Raw genomic sequence first — 27,976 nt, 5'->3', positions numbered from 1 at the left:
AAAGCAAAAGGGGTTGGCAATGTTGATAAAATACACAGGAATCAGACAAGTAACATAGTAGACACACAATTAAAAAACATGGCGACTGTCTGGTTTCTATTCGCAAGAGATAAAAAATCACACCCAGCGACAGTATGATGGCTGTTCGCTACACTTCCCAAAAGACACAACACGGAACACTCACTGGAAAAACACACACTGTAAAACACTGCACGAAAATGGCGGCACAAATATGGCACTCCCGAGCCAAAGGCAGATGGGGGGGGGGACCTGGAAGAGGGGGAAAAACAAGGAGGGAGGAGAGGAAAAAACGAAAAGGGGGGGAACCTAGGAGGGAGAGGGCTAATAAAGGGGGAGAAGGGCAGACGCGAGAGGGAATGAGAGGAGGAAGAGGAGGGAAATGTAAAAGGACTCGGGGGAGAGAAGGGGGCAAAGAGAGGGGAGGTGGGGAAGAAAGAGGATGGAAGGGGGGGAGAGGGAGCCCGGGAAAAGGACAGAGGAAAGGAGGGGGAGTGAGGATCAGAGTTGATAGGAGGGATAAATGGAGGGAGAGAGGACATCATCCGGGAGGGGGAGTTGATGGAAGCCACCTTGGGAAACCTCTCCAGGCTCCTGCGCCAGCCTAAATACTGCTTGGCGCATGGATATGGCTGGCTCTATTTGCAGTCACATGTCGAGCGGAAGGAAAGATGTCCGCGGCTGTAGCGACCTCTTGCGGCGCCGTGGACGCCTCCTGGTGGTCTCTAGGAAGCGTCTGTGCTTCCGGGACGGTTAGTTAGTTTGAAGTACTCCCAACTCTCTTGTGGTTGCCTTTTTAGGTACTCCACGTCGACGTCTGCTCGTAGATACGTATTGTCGGTAGGTTTTCCGGCTTTTCTTCGCGACTTGACAGCGACGACTCTCCGATGAGGTGCGGGCCTTGTGTTTTGCTATTACTGCGAGTCTTGTAAATATCGCTTTTATTTAGCAAATGCCGATATGCACGCACTCTACGTCCAGATTCGCAACTAAAGACACACGACACTTTCAAAAGCCCACACGTTAATATCTGAATACCGGTACCTCTCAATTCACTCGTATCAGCAGACAATTTGAGTTTCTGTCGTCTATATGTTCATAAAGTTCCAGTCTAGAACTAAAGTCCTAAAATCCCCTTAATACTCTGTTGTTACCAACAGTCAGAGATCGTACACTACATCACTTTTAATCTCCGTAATATTCTAACAGTTTATCGTGAATCTTAACACGATAAAGTCCAGTCTAATTATTTCTCGCTGACTGACACGGTTTCCCCGCCCTTTAACGAAACAATCAAGGAGAAAAGGCGGCAATAATGACGATCAGGTCTTTTTATAGGTTTTTCATCACAAGAATTTAACGTCACTGCCTTCTCCATGACGGAGCTTCCGTGGCTTTGCTGTACTCAGACGTTAAACTACTTGCTGATATACTATAATTTTGATCTGCAATTACCGAACTTGATTCTACACTATTTTCCCCTCTAAAAACTCTATTCTTAATTTTAAATTATTCTTCCCATAGCTTTTATCACTGTAAACTGAACCGAGGTGTTACAAGTTCTACTTTCTAGGGGACTGATGACCTCAGATGTTAAGTCCCATAGTACTCAGAGCCTTTTTTTAGCATTTATAGAAAACGCCATCTCAGAACTTTCTGTACAGTTGGTTGGAGTATTGCAAGCTCTCGACTGGTTCTATTGGTAGAGTTACTGGGACTTCGCATAAAACTGCCTTGAATCAGTCGGACGTCATCCTCTGAAACACGCGGTTGACCTATGCTTTTTCCTTTGGATACACCCCCAGTCTGTTAATTGCTTAAACCAACGGCTAATGTTTTTGTGAGTTGATGGTTGAGTACCGAATTAGGTACGAAATGCTCGCTGCACTGTGATTTGCGACTCACTTTTCGCGAACTGAAGAGCGCAGAAAACCTTGTGCTCCACAGTCGCCATCCCACTCACAACTGACAGTTTTATTTTATTTATTTAATCGTATGGCTAGGGCCTCGCGTCGGGAGGCGACCACTTCGGCGACCTGCAGTCGACGAGGATGACAGGTTCTAGTTGAATGCTACACCTAGAGCCGGCACTAAATTCGTCGAGCCGGGTAGAAGAGCGGCATCTACCCTCCCCCCCCCCCCCAATCCCTCGGCATTCTGGCGGAACCACTCCCGTGCGAGACGTGCTGTGAGCGCCACTCGCAGGCTTAAGCGATTTCCGCGCCGCGGTGCGGCGGCGTCCCGCAACACGGTGTGGGAGCCGCCAAGCCGGCAGACGCGGGCGCCGGAGGGCGTCGCGATGCCACGCTAGGGCGCGGGACGTGCCGCGTTGCGCCGTTCGGTAACGTGTCACTGCCGGCGACTGCCGTAATATCGCGAGAGCACTTCCACGTGGTTCAGTCCTAGGGGTTCCGCTTTCCTTGTTACGTATGCGTGACATCCACGTCATGTGACGAGAGAAACGGGCCTACGCGACTTTTTATTTTTTTTAAAAGAGCTGTGGTTGATGTAACCTTTGTATGTGATTCCACAAAAGAGCTTTTTTCTCAGAGAAAGTTAATTAGTAATATGAAAGGAGAGGAAATGCAGAAAAGGTGCAACGTTATTATCCCATCACCCATTCCCCATAGAAAAAAAGCAAGAACTACACACACTCGGAATAAAGGACATAAACGATTGTTACCAGCGAATTCTTATTGACAATGTTGTTGAGAGAAAGCTAAAAACTCAAGCTAAAACACTAGTATATCCACCAACAGTGCACCAAACGATTTCTAGAGAAATATGTGTATTACCATTTGCTGCTACATTGTCTTCAGAAATAGGTAATATTGGGAAGATAAAGAAATATTCAGTAACCTATTATTCTACAGAGACAGTAAGCAAATCTTTGCTTTAACAGGAGGGCAAGTTGTTCCCAATGCTGAAATGAAGCTGCTGTTAAAAAAAAAAAAAAAATGGTAGGGCAGTTTGCTCCAGGCTTCAAGAACATCACAGAAAACAGATTTTATGAGGGCGTGCTGAAATGTAATGCCTCCGACTTTTTAGTGTTAAAAGTCTTAAAACGTTTTTAAATAAAACAGACGTTACCAAAGTTCTTTTTATGTATGGTTCCACAGCTTCAGTGTATCGTCTAAATGATGGGAGGCTGTCAGTTTGATTCCTTTAATGCAATGCGATCGATGACCTCACTGTTTGGTCGCCTCCCGCAAATCAGCCAACCGACAAACCTTAATGCACCATGCGTTCAAAACACATTACTAGCTAATTTCGACCGTAGACCATTTTCAAATGTGACTAATGGTGGTGTGTGTGTGTGTGTGTGTGTGTGTGTGTGTGTGTGTGTGTGTGTGTGTGTGTGTCACATTTTTAAAAAAAATTCCAAAAATCGTTCAAATGGCTCTGAGCACTATGGGACTTAACTTCTGAGGTCATCAGTCCCCTAGAACTTAGAACTACTTAAACCTAACTAACCTAAGGACATCACACACATCCATGCCCAAGGCAGGATTCGAACCTGCGACCGGAGCGGTCGCGCGGTTCCAGACTATAGCGCCTAGAACCGCTCGGCCATCCCAGCCGGCAAAATTTTCCATGTTCTTTGGGGACGGGCACATTCCCACATACACACTTGTCGTAACAGATAGTCCACAACTCGTGGTCTCGCGGTCGCGTCATCGCTTCCCGACCACGGGGTCCCGGGTTCGATTCCCGGGGCCGGCCGGAGTGGCCGAGCGGTTCTAGGCGCTACAGTCTGGAACCGCGCTACCGCTACGGTCGCAGGTTCGAATCCTGCCTCGGGCATGGATGTGTGTGATGTCCATAGGTTAGTTAGGTTTAAGTAGTTCTAAGTTCTAGGGGACTGATGACCTCAGAAGTTAAGTCCATTGAACCATTTTTTTCGATTCCCGGCGGGGTCAGGGATTTTCACCTGCCTCGAGATGACTGGGTGTTGTGTTGTCCTCAGCATTTCATCATCATTCATGAAAGGGGCGAATTTGCACTGAGCAAAGGTTGGGGATTTGTACGGGCGGTGAAAACCGTGCAGTTGAGCGCTCCGCAAACCAATCATCATCATCGAAACAGATGTAGTCTTGTATGCTGATTGGTACGTCTGGCATGTGACCATTCGTGCTGCCCTTCTCTATATACATTCAATATCCCCCGTTAGTCCTATTTGCTACGGATCCCATACACTTGAGCAATAGTCTACAATGGGCCGCATGAGTTATGTGTTAGCAATCTCCTTCCTAGACCGGTTGTATTTCCCCATTACTCTACCTATAAGACGAAGCCTACCACTCGCTTTACCCACGACTGAGTCTATTTGATCATTCCATTTCATATTCCTACAAAGTGTTTCACCCAGATATTCGTGTCAACATGTACACGCTTGCACTCTGAAGTTTGAGTCCGACTTGCTATGTAGGCACACAGTGTGGCAGTCATCTGCGATCACTTTATAAAGTATGTTTTGTTATTTTGATGTTCGTTAACAAGATCAGACACTTTCATTGTAGCCTCAGCAGGTCAGGCGTCAGAATGAACCAGTTGGTTCGAAACTAGTCGGTAGACATATGTACTGCAACTGTGACATACATGTTAACAATTGCTTCATGAATTATTAAAAAGGTTGTTGGTTCTGTATCAATAAAATGTTGAAACTGAAAAAAAAGAGGTAGGAAAAGCGGATGGCTGGCTGAGATTCATAAGAAGAATCTTAGAGGAAATGTAATTCGTCCAGAGAAAAAATTGGCTTACAAAATACTCTTTCGACCTATTCTTTACTGTTCAACAGTCTGGGACCATTACGAAGTAGGATTAATCGAAGAGACAGAAATGATCCAACGATGAACCGCGCGTTTCCTCGCGGATCGATTATTCGGCGGAAGAGCTTAGAGGAAATGCTCAACAATCTCTAGTGACAGACGCAATAAGAGAGGCGTTGTGTATGAAATTTCGAGAGTGTACGTTCAGAGAAGAGTCGGGTAACATATTTCTTCCTCCTACTGTTTTGATGCAACTCTCCACGGTACTCTTCCCCGTACGAGCGTCTCCATCTAGGAATAACTACTGCAGCTTGCATCCTTTAGAACCTTCTTACTGTATTCCTCACTCCCTCTCTGCAATTTTTACTTCCCACACTTCCCTGCAGTACCAAATTAACGATTCCTTGACATTTCAGGATCCCTTCTTTAGGTCAAATTGCGCCCTAAATTTCTTTTATTCCCTATTCTGTGCAGTACCTCCTCATCGATAACTCGATCTACCCATACAATTATTAGCATTCTCCCACAGCACGTAAAAAGATTCTATTCTCTTCTTGTCTGAAATGCTTATCATCCACGTTTAGTTTTGGTACAAAGCTACACTCCAGACAGTTACTTCCTAACACTTCAATTTATATTCGATGTTGCAAATTCCTCGTTTCCAGATATGCTTTCCTTATCATAGCCAGTCTACATTTTATATCCTCATGACTTCGGTTATCATCAGTTATTTTGCTGCCCTAATATCAGACCTCATCTATTACTTTTAGCGGCTCACTTCCTAATCTAATTAGCATGCCTGATTTAACTCCACTTCATTTTTTAAGCTTCTTTTTCTTTTCTTTAGGTTCATCTTATGACTTCATTTCAAGACACCCATTCTGTTTAACTGCTCTTCCAAGGCCCTTACCATCTCTGACAGAACTACAATATCGTCAGAAAACCTCCCAAGTTTTAATATCTGCTCCTTGAGCTTTAAGGCTCTTTCCAAATTTCATCTTGGTTTCCTTTACAGCTTCCTCAATGTAAGATCGAATGACGTCGGGGATTGGCTAAAACTCTGTAGTACACCTCGCGATATTTCTACACTACTGGCCATTAAAATTGCTGCAAGAAGAAGAAATGCAGATGATAAACGGGCATTCATTGCACAAATATATTATACTAGAACTGACATGTGATTACATTTTCACGCAATGTGGGTGCATAGATCCTGAGAAATCAGTACCCAGAACAACACCGCTGGCCGTAATAACGGCCTTGATACGCCTGGGCATTGAGTCAAACAGAGCTTGGATGGCGCGTACAGATACAGTTGCCGAGTGGAGGGTCTGAATCAGAGGCTGAGACGGTTCTGCGACCGTGTGGGCTGCAGATTCCTCGACTTGCGCCATAGGGTGGTGGGGTTTCGGGTTCCGCTGGATAGGTCAGGAGTCCACTACACGCAACAAGCGGCTACACGGGTAGCAGGGGTTGTGTGGCGTGGGCTGGGCGGTTTTTTAGGTTAGATGGCCTCGGGCAAGTACAGAAAGGGCAACAGCCTCAACGGGTGCGGGGCAAAGTCAGGACACGCGGGGACCAAGCAGCAATCGGTATTGTAATTGTAAACTGTCGAAGCTGCGTTGGTAAAGTACCGGAACTTCAAGCGCTGATAGAAAGCACCGAAGCTGAAATCGTTATAGGTACAGAAAGCTGGCTGAAGCCAGAGATAAATTCTGCCGAAATTTTTACAAACGTACAGACGGTGTTTAGAAAGGATAGATTGCATGCAACCGGTGGTGGAGTGTTCGTTGCTGTCAGTAGTAGTTTATCCTGTAGTGAAGTAGAAGTGGATAGTTCCTGTGAATTATTATGGGTGGAGGTTACACTCAACAACCGAGCTAGGTTAATAATTGGCTCCTTTTACCGACCCCCCGACTCAGCAGCATTAGTGGCAGAACAGCTGAGAGAAAATTTGGAATACATTTCACATAAATTTTCTCAGCATGTTATAGTCTTAGGTGGAGATTTCAATTTACCAGATATAGACTGGGACACTCAGATGTTTAGGACGGGTGGTAGGGACAGAGCATCGAGTGACATTATACTGAGTGCACTATCCGAAAATTACCTCGAGCAATTAAACAGAGAACCGACTCGTGGAGATAACATCTTGGACCTACTGATAACAAACAGACCCGAACTTTTCGACTCTGTAAGCGCAGAACAGGGAATCAGTGATCATAAGGCCGTTGCAGCATCCCTGAATATGGAAGTTAATAGGAATATAAAAAAAGGGAGGAAAGTTTATCTGTTTAGCAAGAGTAATAAAAGGCAGATTTCAGGCTACCTAACAGATCAAAACGAAAAGAAGGTTTATCTGTTTAGCAAGAGTAATAAAAGGCAGATTTCAGGCTACCTAACAGATCAAAACGAAAATTTCTGTTCCGACACTGACAATGTTGAGTGTTTATGGAAAAAGTTCAAGGCAATCGTAAAATGCGTTTTAGACAGGTACGTGCCGAGTAAAAGTGTGAGAGACGGGAAAAACCCACCGTGGTACAACAACAAAGTTAGGAAATTACTGCGAAAGCAAAGAGAGCTTCACTCCAAATTTAAACGCAGCCAAAACCTCTCAGACAAACAGAAGCTAAACGATGTCAAAGTTAGCGTAAGGAGGGCTATGCGTGAAGCGTTTAGTGAATTCGAAAGTAAAATACTAGGTACCGACTTGACAGAAAATCCTAGGAAGTTCTGGTCTTACGTTAAATCAGTAAGTGGCTCGAAACAGCATGTCCAGACACTCCGGGATGATGATGGCATTGAAACAGAGGATGGCAAGCGTAAAGCTGAAATACTAAACATCTTTTTCCAAAGCTGTTTCACAGAGGAAGACCGCACTGCAGTTCCTTCTCTAAATCCTCGCACAAACGAAAAAATGGCTGACATCGAAATAAGTGTCCAAGGAATAGAAAAGCAACTGGAATCACTCAACAGAGGAAAGTCCACTGGACCTGACGGGATACCAATTCGATTCTACACAGAGTACGCGAAAGAACTTGCCCCCCTTCTAACAGCCGTGTACCGCAAGTCACTAGAGGAACGGAAGGTTCCAAATGATTGGAAAAGAGCACAGGTAGTCCCAGTCTTCAAGAAGGGTCGTCGAGCAGATGCGCAAAACTGTAGACCTGTATCTCTGACGTCGATCTGTTGTAGAATTTTAGAACATGTTTTTTGCTCGAGTATCATGTCGTTTTTGGAAACTGAGAATCTACTATGTAGGAATCAACATGGATTCCGGAAACAGCGATCGTGTGAGACCCAACTCGCTCCGTTTGTTCATGAGACCCAGAAAATATTAGATGCAGGCTCCCAGGTAGATGCTATTTTTCTTGACTTCCGGAAGGCGTTCGATACAGTTCCGCACTGTCGCCTGATAAACAAAGTAAGAGCCTACGGAATATCAGACCAGCTGTGTGGCTGGATTGAAGAGTTTTTAGCAAACAGAACACAGCATGTTGTTATCAACGGAGAGACGTCTACAGACGTTAAAGTAACCTCTGGCGTGCCACAGGGGAGTGTTATGGGACCATTGCTTTTCACAATATATATAAATGACCTAGTAGATAGTGTAGGAAGTTCCATGCGACTTTTCGCGGATGATGCTGTAGTATACAGAGAAGTTGCAGCATTAGAAAATTGTAGCGAAATGCAGGAATATCTGCAGCGGATAGGCACTTGGTGCAGGGAGTGGCAACTGACCCTTAACATAGACAAATGTAATGTATTGAGAATACATAGAAAGAAGGATCCTTTATTGTATGATTATATGATAGCGGAACAAACACTGGTAGCAGTTACTTCTGTAAAATATCTGGGAGTATGCGTGCGGAATGATTTGAAGTGGAATGATCATATAAAATTAATTGTTGGTAAGGCGGGTACCAGGTTGAGATTCATTGGGAGAGTCCTTAGAAAATGTAGTCCATCAACAAAGGAGGTGGCTTACAAAACACTCGTTCGACCTATACTTGAGTATTGCTCATCAGTGTGGGATCCGCACCAGATCGGGTTGACGGAGGAGATAGAGAAGATCCAAAGAAGAGCGGCGCGTTTCGTCACAGGGTTATTTGGTAACCGTTATAGCGTTACGGAGATGTTTAACAAACTCAAGTGGCAGACTCTGCAAGAGAGGCGCTTTGCATCGCGGTGTAGCTTGCTCGCCAGGTTTCGAGAGGGTGCGTTTCTGGATGAGGTATCGAATATATTGCTTCCCCCTACTTATACCTCCCGAGGAGATCACGAATGTAAAATTAGAGAGATTAGAGCGCGCACAGAGGCTTTCAGACAGTCGTTCTTCCCGCGAACCATACGCGACTGGAACAGGAAAGGGAGGTAATGACAGTGGCACGTAAAGTGCCCTCCGCCACACACCGTTGGGTGACTTGCGGAGTATAAATGTAGATGTAGATGTAGATGTTGCCCATGCAGCGTCAACACGATACCACAGTTCATCAAGAGTAGTGTCTGGCGTATTGTGACGAGCCAGTTGCTCGGCCACCATTGACAAGACGTTTTCAATTGGTGAGAGACTGGAGAATGTTCTGGCCAGGGCAGCAGTCGAACATTTTCTGTATCCACTAAGGCCCGGACAGGACCTGCAACATGCGGTCGTGCATTATCCTGCTAAAATGTAGGGTTTCGCAGGCATCGAATGAAGGGTAGAACCACGGGTCGTAACACATCTGAAATGTAACGTCCACTGTTCAAAGTGCCGTCAATGCGAACAAGAGGTGACCGAGACGTTTAATCAATGGTACCCCATGCCATCACGCCGGGTGATACGCCAGTTTGGCGTTCACCGCGATGTCGCCAAATACGGATGCGACCATCATGATGCTGTAAACAGAGCCTGGATTCATTGGAAAAAATGACGTTTTGCTATTCGTGCACCCAGGTTCGTCGTTGGGTACACCATCGCAGGCGCTCCTGTCTGTGATGCAGCGTCAAGGGTAACCGCAGCCATGCTCTCCGAGCTGATAGTCCATGCTGCTGCAAACGTCGTCGAACTGTTCGTGCAGGTGGTTGTTGTCTTGCAAACGTCCCCATCTGCTGACTCAGGGATGGAGACGTGACTGCACGATCCGTTACAGCCATGTGGATAAGATGCCTGTCATCTCGACCTTTATCAAAGTCGGAAACATGATGGTACGCATTTCGCCTCGTTAAACGAGGCATCTCAACAACGTTTCACCAGGCAACGGCGGTCAACTGCTGTTTTTGTATGAGAAATCAGTTGGAAACGTTCCTCATGTCAGCACGTTGTAGGTGTCGCCATCGGCGCCAACCTTGTGTGAATGCTCTGAAAAGCTAATCATTTGCATATCACAGCATCTTCGTCGTGTCGGTTAAATTTCGCGTCTGTAGTACGTCATCTTCGTGGTGTAGCAATTTTAATGGCCTGTAGTGTACAATGAGAGAATCGTACAAATTAAAGCTCAAATCAAGCTTTGCCGCCAGTCATTCTTCGTGAACAGAACAGAAAAGGTGGGAAAAGATAGTGGTGTCAGAACAACAGTCTGCCACACCCAGTAAGGCGTCTTGCGGAGACGCTCGTGATAATTCGTAAGACTGTATTGTGAATCAGACACCTCTTCCTCCTCCCCTCCCCTACCCCCCCCCCCCGCTCACTCTCTCTCTCTCTACCCCTTCTCATTTCACGTCCCCTCCCTTCCTTCTTTCCATCCCTCCCTCTCCCATTCCGCAGTAGAGCACACGTCGCATCGACTGCCGTAACCGCTGGGTCAGTCAGCGCAGTGCCAGTCACCTCCTCCTCCTGCTATCTGCCCCTCTCCTTCTCCCACCACCCTGCTTCCACCGCCACCGGCCACCATTAAGCCGTTGTCATCAGCATTGCCGACGCAGCGGCAACCGGCGGATCCCTGTCGGTTATCGCTACGGCTCAGACGGCTACAGCGCTTTGCCCCGTGCGAAGCGTCCCGTCGCTGCTGATATGGGCGGTACCTTCACGTGAAGTAGCTTCGCGCCTGATTGAATCTCGGGCGGTCACGCTAGCTCAGACGGCTGCACGAGCTGACTCTAGCGGTTTCCCGAGGACATTGCTACGCCGCTGTCACTGTCTGTCTTGCGCCTATCAGCAGCATCTGGGGGGGGAGGGGGGGGGGCTGAGGACGAACAAGTATCTACAGAGGACCTAGAATAATTGGGGGAAACGCCTATGAAACGACTAGTTGCGTTGATGAGTAGAATCTATGGGTTTGACGATATAGCATCTGAAATTCGGAAAAACATCATCCACAAAATTCCGAAGATTGCAAGAGCCGACATGTTCGAGAATTATCGCACAATCAGCTTAACTACTGCCGTTGTTGTTGTGGTCTTCAGTCCAGAGACTGGTTTGATGCAGCTCTCCATGCTACTCTATCCCGTGCAACATGTTGTTGTTTTTGTTATTGTGGTTATGGTCTTCTATCCGAAGACTGATTTGAATCATCTCTTCGGGCTAGTCTATTCCGTGGAAGTCCCACCTCTGTACAGCTATTGCAGCCTACGAGGACTTGCTGAGAATTAATGCCTCCGAGTTTTTTTTATTTGAAAACACTAACCTTATTAACATTCTAGATCGTTATTCTTCGTGCCTACATATTTATTTCTTAACATAGTCACCCTGACGACGAACACAATTCTCTCCACGAGAGACCAGTTTGTTGATACCGTCACTGTAGATTGTGTGACTTCGTTGACGGAGCCACAACCTCACCACTGCTTGCAACGCTTCATCACTATCAAGCTGAAGTCCTCGAAGGTGTTCTTTAAGTTCTGTAAACAGATGAAAATCGGATGGTGCCAAATCGGGGCTGTATGCTGAATTACCGATATGAAGGACGACTGATGACATTGGACCCAAGGCGTCCGATTGATGCAGCTGTCGCAGCGCTCGTGTGTTGTCTGGCACATTTTGATGCTGAAGGAGATGATGCACTATGCGTGAACGACCTCTTCGAAATCGTGCTTTCAGTTTTCTGTGGATCTCTCGGGCACCGTCATAGTTACGTTACACACCGCCACGATACACGTTACAGTTCGGAGTCCTTTAGAGGCAGAGGGTCGCAGTCTGCGTCAGCGAAGAGGGAGAGTTTGCCTCGTAATATGCGTGACATGCAATATCTTCACGCATATTGAGAACAGAATAAAAAGTTCGGAGACATTACTTTTCAGCTCCCTCTCGTACATTCATTTGAACCTGTTAACTGTAGTCAAGCTCTGGTCTCCCTGTACAATTTTTACCTTTTACTGGAGGAGGAGGAGATTAGTGTTTAACGTCCCGTCGACAACGAGGTCATTAGAGACGGAGCGCAAGCTCGGGTGAGGAAAGGATGGGGAAGGAAATCGGCCGTGCCCTTTCAAAGGAACCATCCCGGCATTTGCCTGAAGCGATTTAGGGAAATCACGGAAAACCTAAATCAGGATGGCCGGAGACGGGATTGAACCGTCGTCCTCCCGAATGCGAGTCCAGTGTGCTAACCACTGCGCCACCTCGCTCGGTACCTTTTACTCAACCCCCCCCCTTCCCACCCAACACAAACACACACATCCCTCTGTTACGAAATTGACGAGTCCTTGATGCTCATTATGTGCTCTAGCAATCGATGCCTTCTTTTACTCAAGCTGTACCATAAATTTCTGAGGCGCGCGGTCTTAGCCGCCTTGTCACGGATCGCGCAGCTCCCCCCGCCGGAGGTTCGAGTCCTTCCTCGGGCATGGATGTGTACGAGGGTCACTCCAAAAGAAATGCACACTATTTTTTTTAAATCCATCTTTTATTCTACGTGCTTGAAAGTTTTACATTGTGTAGATACATCCTTTAGGATCAGTATTTTCATGTCTCCATATAATTTCCATCCCTCTCAACTGCCTTACGCCATCTTGGAACCAGCGCCTGTATACCCGGACGATAAAATTCTGGACCAACCTGTTGGAGCCACTGTTTGGCAGCGTACACAAAGGAGTCATCATCTTCAAATCTTGTTCCACGAAGAGAGTCTTTCAGTTCCCCGAAGAGATGATACTCACATGGAGCCAGGTCAAAAGTTCGCTGTATACCGTTTTTCTTGTTTCTTTGTGAGCCACTGTCAACAACCTGGGAACCCACCTGGCACAAACCTTTTTTAACGCCAACACTTTCAGTATTCTGCAAACACTTCCTTCCCCTATCCCAACATAGCGTGACAATTCGTTCACTGTGACGCGTCTGTCAACAGTCACCAATTCGTTAACTCTCTGCACATTATCTGGAGCTGCGAGGACAATCCTCAATATTGCCGTGCCCGCTTTCATCATGCAACCTGCTTACCCACCGACTAACTGTACTGCGATCGACAGCAGCATCTCCATACACCTTTTTCAACTTCTTTTGGATGTTTCCCAATGTCTCGTTTCCACAGCACAGGAATTCTATGACAGCTCGTTGCTTTTGACAAAAGTCAAGTGTAGCAGCCATCTTGAAGACATGCTGTGACGGCGCCACTCACGGGAACAGGTTGAACTAAGTTTGAAAACAAGCGGTAAGAATGTATCTACACACTGTAAAACTTTCACAAATGCAGAATGAGAACTGTATTTTTGCAAAAATAGTGTGCATTTCTTTTGGAGTGACCCTCGTGTGTTGTCCTTAGCGAAGTTAGTTTAAGTAGTGTGTAAACCTACGGACCGATGACCTCAGCAGTTTGGTCCCATAGGAACTTCCCAAAAATTTCCGAAATTTCTGTTTTTTCCGATTCGATTCAGTACGTCTTCTTTAGTTACACCATGTACCAGTTCTTCTGCAACACCACATTTCAAAAGCAACTATTCTCTGCTTGTCTGAACTGTTTATTGTCCACATATAACGTGGATAATTATTGACGAGGAAAGGGGAAAGAATCGAGTTGTTCAGTTGACCCATTGCGTTGTATGTTATGATTTCGCTAAAATCTATAGACTCCTACTGTGTAGTCTCGGGTCGCCCATTACGTCCTGTTGATTGTTTGACCGCAACTCGTATGTTCACAGCCGGTGGTGTGAATAGGATAGATAGGATTTGAAACTCAGCCGAGGTACCAGCGAGTAGCCGTAATTTCTGTTTGATATTCTGTTACTGTTACGTGTTGGTAATATATGCGGGGCCAACCGAGCGCGGCCCGGCAGTTAGATAGTTCGTCATGTGTGCCGACCACTAATTTCGCCGTTGGGTTTACCTTGCGTGGGAGCAGTTTGTTAGCCCGGAATAGCGGCCAGGGATGGCCATCGGCTGCGGTCTGCACGAGCCAACATTGCTTTGGCTGTTGGCGATCGTCAAGATAGCGGGCGACAACAAGTGGAAGTTTTCGAGCCTGAATCATATAACAGGGTCTCCAGTCGCATATACGCTACTGTCAAGACAGTTTTGTGGAATTTTGATTTTTGCATTGTGTACATAGGTAGTTACTCTGGTGGCCTCGCCGACAGATTGGTCCCCCCCCCCCCCCCCCCCCCCCCCCCACTTCCCGTGAGTCAGATAGAACTTTTAAAAGGGACTGAATTTTCTCATGCTGAGAACTTACGTGAGGAAAAACTCTCAATAGCCAAGAACGCATGAATTAGTCTCTACTGTTGGCAACCGGTTTCGACAGATGTAACTGTCATCTTCTGGGCTTCAAGAAATTTCTGTTGTAAAACGTGTTCCATTGCAAGTTAGCACCTCACTACGAAGCATGTCTTATAACAAAAATTTCATGAAGACCAGAAGATAACAGTTACAACTGGTCAAACCGGTTGTCAGCAATAAAGACTTAATTTACGCGATCTTGGCTAGTGAAAGATTTTTCCCAAGCAAAACTTTTGAAAGGAGCCCTGTGAAATTTCAAATCACGCTGCTGCTATACTAAACCACCCCCCCCCCCTTCCACCGGTCCAGTATACTTCGTGCTGATGACATTTCTTTCCTAGCCCTCTACATAGCTCTCCGGAAAACCACACAATCCCTCGAACTCCATCTTAATCAGTTTCCTTTTGGTGTAACTAGTGGCTCCTGAAGATAAATCCCACCGAAACAATGGCATTAATTATAGGACGAACCATCTGTTCCTTCCTCATCCACGACTTTCACCTAACCATTTCCGTCCTACCTCAGAAAAGTCCGTGAGTTCCCATTCTGCTCTCTCAAGATATGTAATGACTACTGTCGTCGCTGATATGGAGTACCTGGCAGTAGGTGGCAGCACAATGCACCTAATATGAAAAACGTATGTTTTTGGGTGTGTCCGGATACTTTTGATCACATACTGTATATTCCAACAAATCCCATTGTTTCTCGTCTGATCGCACGATGCCACGCCATTACCAATATATTCCGCCATCCCTATACCTATACACACTCCATATCGTATCCCAACATACCTAAGCGACTCTCCCCGACGATGAATTCCGGCCCCATATTTAAGCATAATATCAGCTATAGCTCTTCCACAACTACCCAACTCCACATCAGGATTCCCCCTTTCCTCGTCCCTCTCCATCTTTTCCTGTCCCTTCTCATCTTGGTACTACAGCTTTGCCCACACACTAAACTACTCGTGTTTCTCCGTTTTGCTACTGTCCAGTGGGGCTCTGTATTTATACTCGCACTCTTCACCCTTAATGAACACCTTTCTCCTCCTCAGATCCTTGTTTCCAGTGTAAGTCTTTCAGTCTTTTAGTGAAAGAGTAGTATTCCATTTCAAAGAACGTCACCGTTCCTGCTTTTACGACATCTGTAGAATTCTCCCTCTATCAATGATATTTATTTCGTTCTAATTTATATTTTAAAGATTTTGACTGAAGATCGGAAATTGTACCCCCTTCCGAGGGGATGAAATAACAATAAAGAAAAACAAATTGCTTGTCGTTTCCTCTAGTACTTTCCTGTACACGTATGTCTGAACAAAGCGTGATGCGTGAATGCTCGGAAGTGGAGGAAAATCGAGTATCGTAAGGCATTAATTTTTTTTCTGTGAGAAGGTTTGACGTCAACCGAAATTTATTAGTAGCTCATAAAGGTCTACTGTGACTCTCCTCCTTCATTCTCCACCACGAAGAAATGGGAGGCTTTATCCAAACGAGGCCGTGAAATAGTTACAGATAAACGGCGTGAGGAAAGTCATAAAAGTGTAACCACACTGGAATGCGTAGAAAGAATACGCTGAAGGGCCAAAGGAACTTGCATAGGTATGCGTATTCAAATACAGAGATATGTAAACAGGAGGAATACGATGCTGCAGTCGGCAACGCCTAAATAAGACAAGTATCTGGCGCAGTTGTTAGATCCGTTACTGCTGCTACTACGGCATGATATCAAGATTTAATTAAGTTTAAATGTGGTGTTATAGTCGACGCACGAACAATGGGACACAGTATCTCCTAGGTCGCGATGAAGTGGGAATTTTCCCGTACGACATTTCACAAGTGTTCCGTGAATATCAAGAATCCGGTAAAACATCAAATCTCCGACGTCACTTCGACAGGAAAAAGATCCTGCAACAACGAGACCAACTACGACTGAAGAGAATCGTTAAACGGTGACAGAAGTGCAACCCTTCCGCAAATTGCTGCAGATTCCAGTGCTGAGCCATCAACAAGTGTCAGCGTGTGTACCATTCAACGAAACATCATCGACATGGGCTTCGGAGCTGGGGACTCACTCGTGCACCATTGATGACTGCACGACACAAAGCCTTACGCCTCGCTTGGGCCCGTCAACACCGACATTGGACTGTCGATAACTGGAAATACGTTGCCTGATCGGACGAGTCTCGTTTCAAATTGTGTCGAGCGGATGGACGTGTACGGGTATGGAGACAACCTCAAGAATCAGTGAACCCTGCATGTGAACAGGGGACTGTTCAGGCTGGTGGAGGCTCTGTAATGGTGTGGGGTGTGTGCAATTGGAGTGATGCTGGACCCCCGATAGCGTCCACGACTCTGACAGGTGACACGTACGTAAGCATCCTGTCTGATCACCTGCATGAATTCATTTTCATTGTGCATTCCGACGGACTTGGACAATTCCAGCAGGACAATGCGACACCCTACACGTCTAGTATTGCTACAGAGTGGCTCCAGGAACACTCTTACGAGTTTAAACTCTTCCACTGGCTACCAAACTCCCCAGACATGGACATTATTTAGCATGTCTGGGATGCCTTGCAACGTGCTATTCAGAAGAGATCTCCACCCCCTCGTACTCTTACGGATTTATGGACAGCCCTACAGAATTCATTCCCTCTAGCACTACTTCAGATGTTAGTCGAGTCCATGCCACGTCATTTTGCGGCACTTGTGCGTGGTCGCGGGGGCCCCACACGGTATTAGGCAGGTGTACCAGTTTCTTTGGCTCTTCAGCGTACATGATATCCGAGCAGAATTTGGCGCATTTTCGTAAAAGCAAAACTGATTTTATGCGACCATATGTGATAGTAGATTAAACATAAATACATCACTGCACACCATAACCAAAATAACAATCGAAATGGCGGACGGATCAACCCCTCTTCACTCTACAGTATCTTACCAAAAGTATTCAGACACCCGTAACAAATGCGGAATTGACCACTAGACGTGACGACAGATGGACCTATCAGTATAAAAGGATGATGATGATGATGATTGGTTTGTCGGGCGCTCAACTGCGCGGTTATAAGCGCCCATACAAATTCCCAACCTTTACTCAGTCCAATCTCGCCACTTCCAGGAATGATGATGAAATGGTGAGGACAACACAAACACCCAGTCAGTGTAAAAGGAGGCAGCGAGTATTGTGTTGTCAGTAGAGAACCTGCAACAGCAGAATGCGTTGGTCAGGCGACTTTAGTGAGTTCAAACGTGGACTACTCACTGGATATCACCCGAGCAACAAACAGTTCCATCACGGACAATTCAACCCTTTGTGAAGCTGCCCAGGTCAACTGTTTGTAATGTGATTGTGAAGTGGAAACTCGGAGGAACACTCACAGCAAAACCAAGACCAGGCAGAAGTCGCGTAGTGTCGAACGGAGACTGTCGAGCATTACAAAGTGTGGTTGTAAAAAAAATCGTATGAAATCACCAGAACGTATCACACGTGAGTTCTTAAGTACTTCCAGCACTGCAGCTAGTACACTGATTGTGCGTATCGTGGTAGAAAGAGTGAGGCAGTTCTCAAAAGCTGTACATTTCTGTAGTCATTGATAAGCAACGAGCCACGTCATTGGAGGGTGGATGACTGGAGACGAATCATTTAGAATGTTGAATCACGTTATCTCCTTTGGCAGTCCGATGGAAGGGTTTAGGTTTGGCGAATGTCTGGGAAACGTTACCTGCCACTATGTGGAGTGCCAACAGGGAATTACAGTGGAGGTTGTGTTACGGCGTCGGAGGCCATTTTACGACACTGTGCACATTGTACACCACAGGAACAATTTGGAGACGATGATTGTTTCTATAAGCGTGACAGTGCACCCTGTCATAAAGCAACATCTGCTCGGCAATGGACTGTGGACAATTATTTCCCTGAAATTGACTGACCTGTCTTTATCTGATCCAATGGAACACATTCGGGATGAATCAGAACTTCGACTCTGCTCCTGATCCAAGCGTCTAATATACCTGCTTTGGTTTCGACTCTTGAGGATGAATGGGCTGCCATTCCTCCACAAATATTCAGACACCTCGTCGAAAGTGTCCCAAGCAGAGGACAAGCTGTCATAAAAGCGAAGGGATTGGATAGTGCATATTAATTACTGAGATATTGGAATCAAATTCACTTTTTGAAATTGAACTTTTTTTTTGAGTCATCAGTCTACTGACTGGTTTGATGCGGCCCGCCACAAGTTCCTCTCGTGTGCCAACCTCTTCATCTCAGAGTAAAACTTGCAACCTACGTCCTCAGTTATTTGCTGGCTGTATTCCAATCTTTGTGGCCGAGCGGCTCTAGGCGCTACAGTCTGGAACCGTGCGACCGCTACGGTCGCAGGTTCGAATCCTGCTCGGGCATGGATGTGTGTGATGTCCTTAGGTTAGTTAGGTTTAACTAGTTCTAAGTACTAGGCGAGTGATGACCTCAGAAGTTAAGTCGCATAGTGCTCAGAGCCATTTGAACCATTTTTGTATTCCAATCTCTGTCTTCCTCTACATTTATTACCTTCTACTGTTCCCTCTAGTACCATATAAGTCAGTCCGCGATGTCTTAACAGATGTCCTGTCATCCTGTACCTTCTCCTTGTCAGTGTTTTCCACATATTCCTTCCCTCTCCGATTCTGTGCAGAATCTCCTTACCTCATCAATCCACCTAATTTTCAACATTTGCCTGTGGCACCACATCACAAATGCTTCGATTCTCTTCTGTTCCAGTTTTCCCACAGTCCATGTTTCACTATCATACAATGCTGTGTTTCAGGTGTACATTCTCAAAACTATCTTCCTAAAATTGAGGCCTATGTTTGATAGTAGTACACTTCTCGTAACCAGGATTGCCGTTTTTGCCTGTGCTAGTCTGCTTTTGATGTCCTCCTTGCTCCGTCCATCATGGTTATTTTGCTGCCTAGGTAGCAGAATTCCTTAACTTGATCTACTTCGCGACCATCAATCCTATTGTTAAGTTTCCCGCTAGTCTCATTTCTGCTACTTCTCATTTCTTTCGTCTTTCTTAGATTTACTCTCAAACCATATTATGTGCTCATTAGATTGTTCATTCCATCAGCATATCATGTAATTCTTGTTTACATTCACTCAGGATAGCAATGTGATCAGCGAATCGTATCATTGATATCCTTCCATCTTGAATTTTAACTCCACTCCTGAAACTTTATTTTATTTCCATCACTGCTTCTTCGATGTACAGATTGAACAGCAGGGGGTAAAGACTATATCCTTCTCTTACACCCTCTTTCATCTCGGTCGACCACTCTTATTATTCACTCTTGGGTTTTGTACATTTTGTATATTACCCGTCTCTCCCTACATCTTACCCCTATTTTTCTCAGAATTTCGAACATCTTGCACCATTTTGCAATGTCGAACGCTTTTTCCAGGTCGACAAATCCTATGAGAGTGTCTTGATTTTTCTTTAGTCTTGCTCCCATTATCAACCGCAACGTCGGAATTATCGTTCTGGTCCTTCACCTCTTCTAAAGCCAAATTAACTTTCATCTAGCACATCCTCAATTTTCTTCTCCGTTCTTCTGTTTATTATTCTTGTCAGCAACTTGGATGTATGAGCCGTTAGATGATTGTGCGGTAATTCTCGCACATGTCGGCTCTTGCAGTCTTCGGAATTGTGTGGATGATATTTTTCCGAAAGTCAGATGGTATGTCGCCTGACTGATTCACTCTATACACCAACTTGAATATTCGTTTTGTTTCCGCTAATCCCAATGATTTTAGAAATTCCATGGAATTTTATCTATGCCTTCTGCCTTATTTGATCTTAACTCCTCCAAATCTCTCTTAAATTCTGATTCTAATACTGGATCTCTATCTCTTCTAAATCGACTCTTGTTTCTTCTATCACATCAGACAAATCTTCCCCCTCATAGAGGCCTTTCCACCTATCCGCTCTCTCCTCTACATTTAACAGATGAATTTCCGTTGCACTCCTTAATGTTAACTTCTTCATTTTTTATGTCATCTAAGGTTATTTTGACTTTCCTATATTCCGAGTCAGTCCTTCCTACAGTCATTTCTTTTTCGGATTCTTCACATTTTTCATGCAACCATTTCGTCTCAGCTTCCCTGCACTTCCTATTTACTTCAAATCCTCAGCGACTTGTATTTCTGTATTTCCCGGACAAGTTTTGTACTTCCTTCTTTCATCGATCAACTGAAATATTTCTTCTGTTACCCATGGTTTCTTCGCAGTTACCTTGTCTGCGCCAATGTTTTTCTTTCCAACTTCTGTGATTGCCGTTTTTAGACATGTCCATTCCCGTTTCAACTTTACTACCTACAGTGCTATTCTTTATTGCTGTATCCATAGCCTTAGAGTACTTCAAACGTGTCTCGTCATCCCTTAGTATTTGCATACTGGTTCTTCCTAATCTCTTTATCACTACTGTATTGTGATCCGGGTCTTTATCTGCTCCTGGGCACGTCCTAGAATTCAGTAACTAAGTTCGGAATCTCTCTCTGACCATGGTGTAATGTAACTGAAATCTTCCGTATCATCTGGTCTTTTCCAAGTATACCTCCTCTTCTTGTGATTCTTGAGCAGAGTATTCGGTATTACTACCTGGAATTTATTACAGAACTCAATTAGTCTTTCTCCTTTTGTTCCAAGAGCATATCCTCCTGTATCCTTTCCTTCTAGTTCTTCCCCCCCCCCCCCCCCCCCAACTGCATTCCAGTCACCCATGAAATTCAGCGGCTTTTCATTCTTCACAATCGGATTAGTCTATTCCAAATACTGCAATGTTTAGAACTGAGAATTTGTTTTACACATGAACAGAATATGGGTATTCTATGCCTTGTGCATGGCGCTAACGGGCGCCCCTTAAGAGTATGCTACGCCGCAGCACACAGCCCGCTGCCCCGTGTAGCGTTTGCTGACGGTACCACTTTGCACGTGTGTTGCAGCCGGCGTGTCGGGGCGCTGCCAGTTCCCCAAGCAATGGGCCGGCAGATGGTTCCAGTCGGGGGTACCGCACCTCATCACGCTCAACGCGACGCACATCGAGACCAAGGGCGAGTGCGTCGAGAGCGACGGCGACAAGTTCCTCACCGAGGACAAGTGAGTACCCAGCAGCCCAGGCGGCGCTCTTCCTCTGTAGCTCTACGTCACGTTTATTTTCGTGTTTCTCATTCTTTCTTATGAAGTCTGGTTGGCTAACTGTGGTGGGCACACTATACTAGCTGAAATACACTGGTGTGGAAATGTTAAGGATCAAAGTAACTTTCACATTGAAACTTACCCTCCCACACATCACTGTTAAAATTCTCTTAGTCTCTTCACCATCTTCAAAAGTTTCGAGAGGTGTAAGGTATACAAAAGAAAAGAAAAATTTACTTATCTTCATTATCTCGTTGTTGTTGCCTCCAGTTGTCTCTAGGGGTACATCCTTGCGCTGAAATATGGACTCAACATTCTGGGTTCCTGTTGAACTGAATAACTGATGAAATTCTTTCTGTTGCTATGAGTATATTTTTATTTTATCCCATTCTTCTATATCACACTGACTTCACAATCTCCATTTGAGAACACTAATTCAAATTGTTGTTGACAAAATTAGAAATGTAATTTCGTTTCCATCAGAGGCGTGCCCACTACTCCCTACATTCTGCGGTACTCACATTATTCCTGACGACATGGCAGCATCCTGGTGCAGGCACAAGTGTTTCGGAACACATCGCGCAGCGCATATTGTTGAACGAGGGACCGAACAACAGAACACTCCTACGTATACCCATGCTGCTCGTATGGCAAACCAGTTATGACTGCAGTGGGCACGGCATTTTGGAACTTCGAGAGTGTACCGCGGATCAATGGAGACGTGCCGCCTGACCTGATGAATCATGTTTATTGTTACACTAGGTCGGTGGTCGTGTCCGGAAACGCCAACAGCTGGTGGAAATGTGCACCACGCCACGGGCGCAGTCCACAGGGGGAAGTATTATGCTATGATAGGTCACTCGCAGTTTTCCAGGGCTTTCGTGTGAGCTGTGACAGTACTCAAAGACACTACGACAACTGTGAACTATGTGAGCATTGTTGTTGTTGTGGTCTTCAGTCCTGAGACTGGTTTGATGCAGCTCTCCATGCTACTCTATCCTGTGCAAGCTTCTTCATCTCCCAGTACCTACTGCAACCTACATCCTTCTGAATCTGCTTAGTGTATTCATCTCTTGGTCTCCCTCTACGATTTTTACCCTCCACGCTGCCCTCCAATACTAAATTGGTGATCCCTTGATGCCTCAGAACATGTCCTACCAACCGATCCCTTCTTCTAGTCAAGTTGTGCCACAAACTTCTCTTCTCCCCAATCCTATTCAATACCTCCTCATTAGTTATATGATCTACCCATCTAATCTTCAGCATTCTTCTATAGTGCCACATTTCGAAAGCTTCTATTCTCTTCTTGTCCAAACTAGTTATCGTCCATGTTTCACTTCCATACATGGCTACGCTCCACACAAATACTTTCAGGAACGACTTCCTGAGACTTAAATTTATACTCGATGTTAACAAATTTCTCTTCTTCAGATGGCCAAGCGGTTTTAGGCGCTTCAGTCTGGAACCGCGCTACCACTACGGTCGCAGGTTCGAATCCTGCCTCGCGCATGGATGTGTGTGATGTCTTTAGGTTAGTTAGGTTTAAGTAGTTCTAAGTTCTAGGGGACTGATGACCTCAGATGTTAAGTCCCATAGTGCTCAGAGCCATTTGAACCATTTCTTCTTCAGAAACGCTTTCCTTGCCATTGCCAGTCTACATTTGATATCCTCTCTACTTCGACCATCATCAGTTATTTTGCTCCCCAAATAGCAAAACTCCTTTACTACTTTAAGTGTCTCATTCCCTCAGCATCACCCGACTTAATTCGACTACATTCCATTATCCTTGTTCTGCTTTTGTTGATGTTCATCTTATACCCTCCTTTCATGACACTGTCCATTCCTTTCATTATTGTGGACCAATTCCATCCTTTCATGCTGTAAGATGGCATCTTCCAGCAGGATAACTCTCTGTCCACAAGGACACAATGATGTTTGCTTGAACTGAGTAGTAGTTCCCAAATTGGGCTGATGTGAATCCGATATCAGACATCTCTGACGCTATCACACCAACAGAATTGTACCGGTTCATAATCTCTCACTTTGAGACTTCACACTTTGGTGTGAAAGACACAAGGTTTTATGCCTGTTCTGATTGATAAAATGCATATGGAGGCATGAATTTTGTCTGGTGTTAGTTTATGCTAAATGATACTTGACAGGGGTATTCAAGTTCTCGCGCGCTTCCGTTATTTACGGCAACAGCATCACCTATGCCTAGAAAGCTGGTGCCACATATAGGTCGCGCCCGACGCTTAGTGACCGGTTTTCGTCCAACGCGCTGGACGAGTTCATTCGTTGGTTCGAAAGGGAGGCAGGTAACTGTTTTCCATCTTTCTGCCGGTCAGCGATGACAGAAACTATTTTACTGAAACTATTCGGTAAAAAAGTTTCATTTTTGCTTTGCTTATAGTTTTATGTTTCAGGTTCATGTTGATGTGCCCATCATTTCGTTAATGGTCATTGTTATTATGATATATACGTGAAAGTAAGACACTGCGCGAAATTCGGAAAAGTGTGCAATGAAAAATAGAGGTCGCTATGATTTTGCGTTTGGTGCATATTACATAATATGTTGTTGCATATTAAATTTAGCTAACATTTTTTAGACTTGGTTAGAGGTACCTATTTGTCACCCACCAATCTACAGAAAATTGATCTGATGTAGCACACTCATTTACGATCGCGCCGCGCCAGCGATAAAGCCAGAGTGAAATATCCACAACATTCTTCATATTTCATAAACGATTTTAGATATCGAACTGAGATTTTGGCAGATGATGTCACGCAAAGAGGAGATTATTTTTCCATATCGTTATTATGTAAAATTCCATTATCTACCGTGTTATTCCAATAACTTCAAAACTGGTTCAAATGGCTCTGAGCACTATGGGACTTAACATCTGAGGTCATCAGTCCCCTAGAACTTAGAACTACTTAAACCTAACTAACCTAAGGACATCACACACATCCATGCCCGAGGCAGAATTCGAACATGCGACCTTAGCGGTCGTGCGGTTCCAGATTGAAGCGCCTAGAACCGCTCGTCCATTCCAATAACTGCACACTTTTTCTCTGAAAGAATGAAACTTTTAAGGGGCGTCGATAGGTGGTGGAAATGCGAAATGCTATGGATTTTGGAACAGCATATGTGAAAACAGGTTTTTGTTTTTACCGAGGATGTGCTTTTTCATAAGCTACTGACTTTACTTTTCCTCAGTTTCTGCCGGCCTGGTGGCCGAGCGGTTCTGCTTCAGTCTGCAACCGCGAGTTCGCTGCGGTCGCAGGTTCCAATCCTGCCTCAGACATGGATCTGTGTGATGTCCTTAGGTTAGTTAGGTTTAAGTAGTTCTAAGTTCTAGGGGACTGATGACCTCAGATGTTAAGTTCCATAGTGCTCAGAGCCATTTTGAACGTCAGTTCCTTTCTCCTTGTAATAAACCACTGTTTCAGAACTCCCTTGCAATTGTGTCCCCACAAAATATTAGTCAAGTGAGACTGTGTAAACTCTGCTGTTTTTCGGCAAAATAAGCAATTTTTGACATTGGCAACCAGAGAAATGTGTAGGTTTTACTCAATATTCGCCACTCATTACGCTTCTCTAAAAGTTGCAAGTGGTTAACAAGTCAGGCGAAAATAAGTCGCTGCATTTTTGGCGGAATTCCTTTTAGATACTAACCAAAGCAGAGGTGACAGTAGATCTTTTTGAATGGTAGCCATGCAGGTGTCGGCACAGACGGGCCCCACTTAATATTTACAAGAAATGTGAGTGTAGGCTTCAGTTAGAACTTCCTTTCCAACACTCGACATTTCCCCTACAGCGATCTCAGTCACCCCCAACCACTCCCGCTCTTCCCACGCTTCCCCAGCCGACTGCGAAATTAGCAGCCACGGCATTTCCCCGGTCTTATACCACTGGAAACTTAGGAAGGAGTGATCACTGCTGTATATTCAGATAGATAGATAGATACATAGATAGATAGAGAGAGAGAAAGATAGAGAGAGAAATTTCGACGTTTCATGATCAGCTCCAAATTTCTGTCACTTAATATCAGTTGTGATCAAAAACATTTATACATTCGCTCTGCAAATTACGGATACATTTACTTCCAACGACATCAACGCTGTCAGTTCGTCCTCAAAGTTAGAACAAGTTTTACTCCTCCTAATGAGGCAACGCAGGGCAGAAATTATTGACCTAGAAAAATTAGTACCCTGCGAATGGCACCACCACACCCAGCTAGAAAAATTCCCCGGCGACTACAAAGAGAATGTCGGATGATAATTCGCCTAGTCCTCCCCACAGCGCGAGTTGGCGACAAGAGCCATAGAATTTTACTCTCTCAAGTGATCGGGGTCATAAATCGCTAATTGCAGCCCTCCCATATTTCGTACCGCTCTATTTCCTACAAGTACTCAGAGGAAGTGCTTCATTAGTGCAGAGAGCCAGCTAGCTAGACCCAGCGGGTGCTTCTGAATTACAGCGACCAACTCGCGCAGCAAACTGCTCCCGAATTTTCCGGACACTGCCTCGCACTTCCTTCTGTACGGAGGTCGGTCCAAGTCGTGTGGCTGGAAGCTAGGGACCATTATTGGTCTACAGCTCTTTTCGTACATTTAGTTTAAGCCTTGTAGTACGCGGCTCTCTGCTCAGTCAGCAAATAGTTCAGTTTTCTAGGTCGACAGTCGCTTACTTGACGAAGCACGTTACATAGACGGCGAAATGTTTCACCACAGCTTGGGAATGGTTTGCTGCGTGTTCCAGCAGTCGCAATTACGTAAAAATTTGGTACTGGCACATTTGATGTAAACTCATTTCCATAAATTAAGAGGAAAGAAATTGCAAAAATAGCTATAATTAAGAAGAAATTCAGTGTCGAATGTGATGAGTCATAGGAAGTTCATGTCATATGACACGACATCAATAAAACTTAAGAATACATTTCGAAGTGAAGAATTTATCTCGAAATTAGAATATACGCTATTTGATTAAAACTATTAAATCACTCATATGTAATGCGAAAATGACTATTAAATGCCGGCCGCGGTGGCCGAGCGGTTGTAGGTGCTTCAGTCCGGAACTGCGCGACTGCTACGGTCGCAGGTTCGAATCCTGTTTTGGGCATGGATGTGTGTGATGTCCTTAGGTTAGTTAGGTTTAAGTCGTTCTAAATTCTAGGGGACTGATGACCTCAGATGTTAAGTCCCATAGTGCTCAGAGCCATTTTGTACTATTAAATGTCACTAGAGACGGCCCCATCAGTGTAAAAGGAGGTGGTGCGTATTGTGTTGACAGTAGGGAGGCGATAAGAGCGGAATGGGTTGGTCAGGAAAGCTCAGTGATTTCAAACCTGGACTAGTCATTGGGTAACTTTCAACAGACATCGAAGCTGGTGATGCAGTGTTTCAGGTGTACACACAATCGCCGAAAAAATCTGTGAGGCAGTTATCTCGTTAGACTGCCACATCAGCAAAACCAGAGTTCACGGGATTTTCTGACTCAGAGAAGGAAACCTTCCATTTCGACACTTCTCCATGATATGAACAAAGATGATCGCGATAGGCGAATTGAATTTTGTGATCGGTTAGTCAATGCGATCGTTTCCAAGATCTAACGGAACAATAATTAATCGTGATAATTTCTTTCGTTTTTTTTTATTAAAGACAGCCCACTGGTTGCAATGGATTTTATAATCGAATTGACTAAGTATGACGAGAGCTGTAATGCTCAACTTTTTACGTATGTAATATAAATTCTTATGAAGACTCCCTTAGTTTAGGAGTCGAAACCATGGTCAATTCTACTATAAAATCCATTGCAACCAGTGAGCTGTGTTTACTACAAAAAATATTTTCACGGTTGCAGCACATAGCTATGTTTAAAGTTGCGTGATAATTTCGTGTGCTGGGTTAACGAAAACTCATATGTAACTGAAGAAAGGAATGGTAACCTACCAGGAGTAACAGTATGGTGTGGTCTGTCTAGAGTGTACCTCAGCTCGTACTCATTTAAAGAGATTGTCTCAGGCGTCACTTACGTAAAATGTTGTAGATGATAACCTCAGGCTATAACGACATTTTTGACATCGAAACTTGTTACATTCAGCAAGACGGGGCGCAACTCACTTTTAACTTCATGTGAGGGAATATCTCAATGGCACATTCCCTTCGAGACAGATAGGACGAAGAGGAAATGCTGTAGGGCATCCAGCTCGATCACAGATTTAACCTCTAAGACTTCTGTCTTTGGGGTGCTGTCAAGAACACAATGTACGCAGCAAAACCGCAAACGCCGGGTGATCTAAGACAACAAATTGAACAACCCTTCGATGCTATTCCATTAGGTACAATACAGTTGCTATGTCCCAAGTTGTTGACGATGCACTTCGATGG

At 44.9% G+C, this 27,976-nt stretch overlaps 1 protein-coding gene across 1 annotated transcript in view; it reads left to right on the top strand.

The window, feature by feature from the left end:
* Positions 1–27,976, top strand: part of LOC126101283 (uncharacterized) — a 171,033-nt gene that overhangs the window by 51,286 nt on the left and 91,771 nt on the right. Inside the window, exon 4 of the mRNA XM_049911964.1 lies at positions 21,354–21,544. Coding sequence (XP_049767921.1) covers positions 21,354–21,544 — 191 coding nt within the window. The remainder of the gene's footprint in view (positions 1–21,353; positions 21,545–27,976) is intronic.

Source organism: Schistocerca cancellata, chromosome 9 (genome assembly GCF_023864275.1).
Source record: "Schistocerca cancellata isolate TAMUIC-IGC-003103 chromosome 9, iqSchCanc2.1, whole genome shotgun sequence".
NCBI lineage: Eukaryota > Metazoa > Arthropoda > Insecta > Orthoptera > Acrididae > Schistocerca > Schistocerca cancellata.
This window is presented reverse-complemented; position numbering and strand designations above follow the sequence as displayed.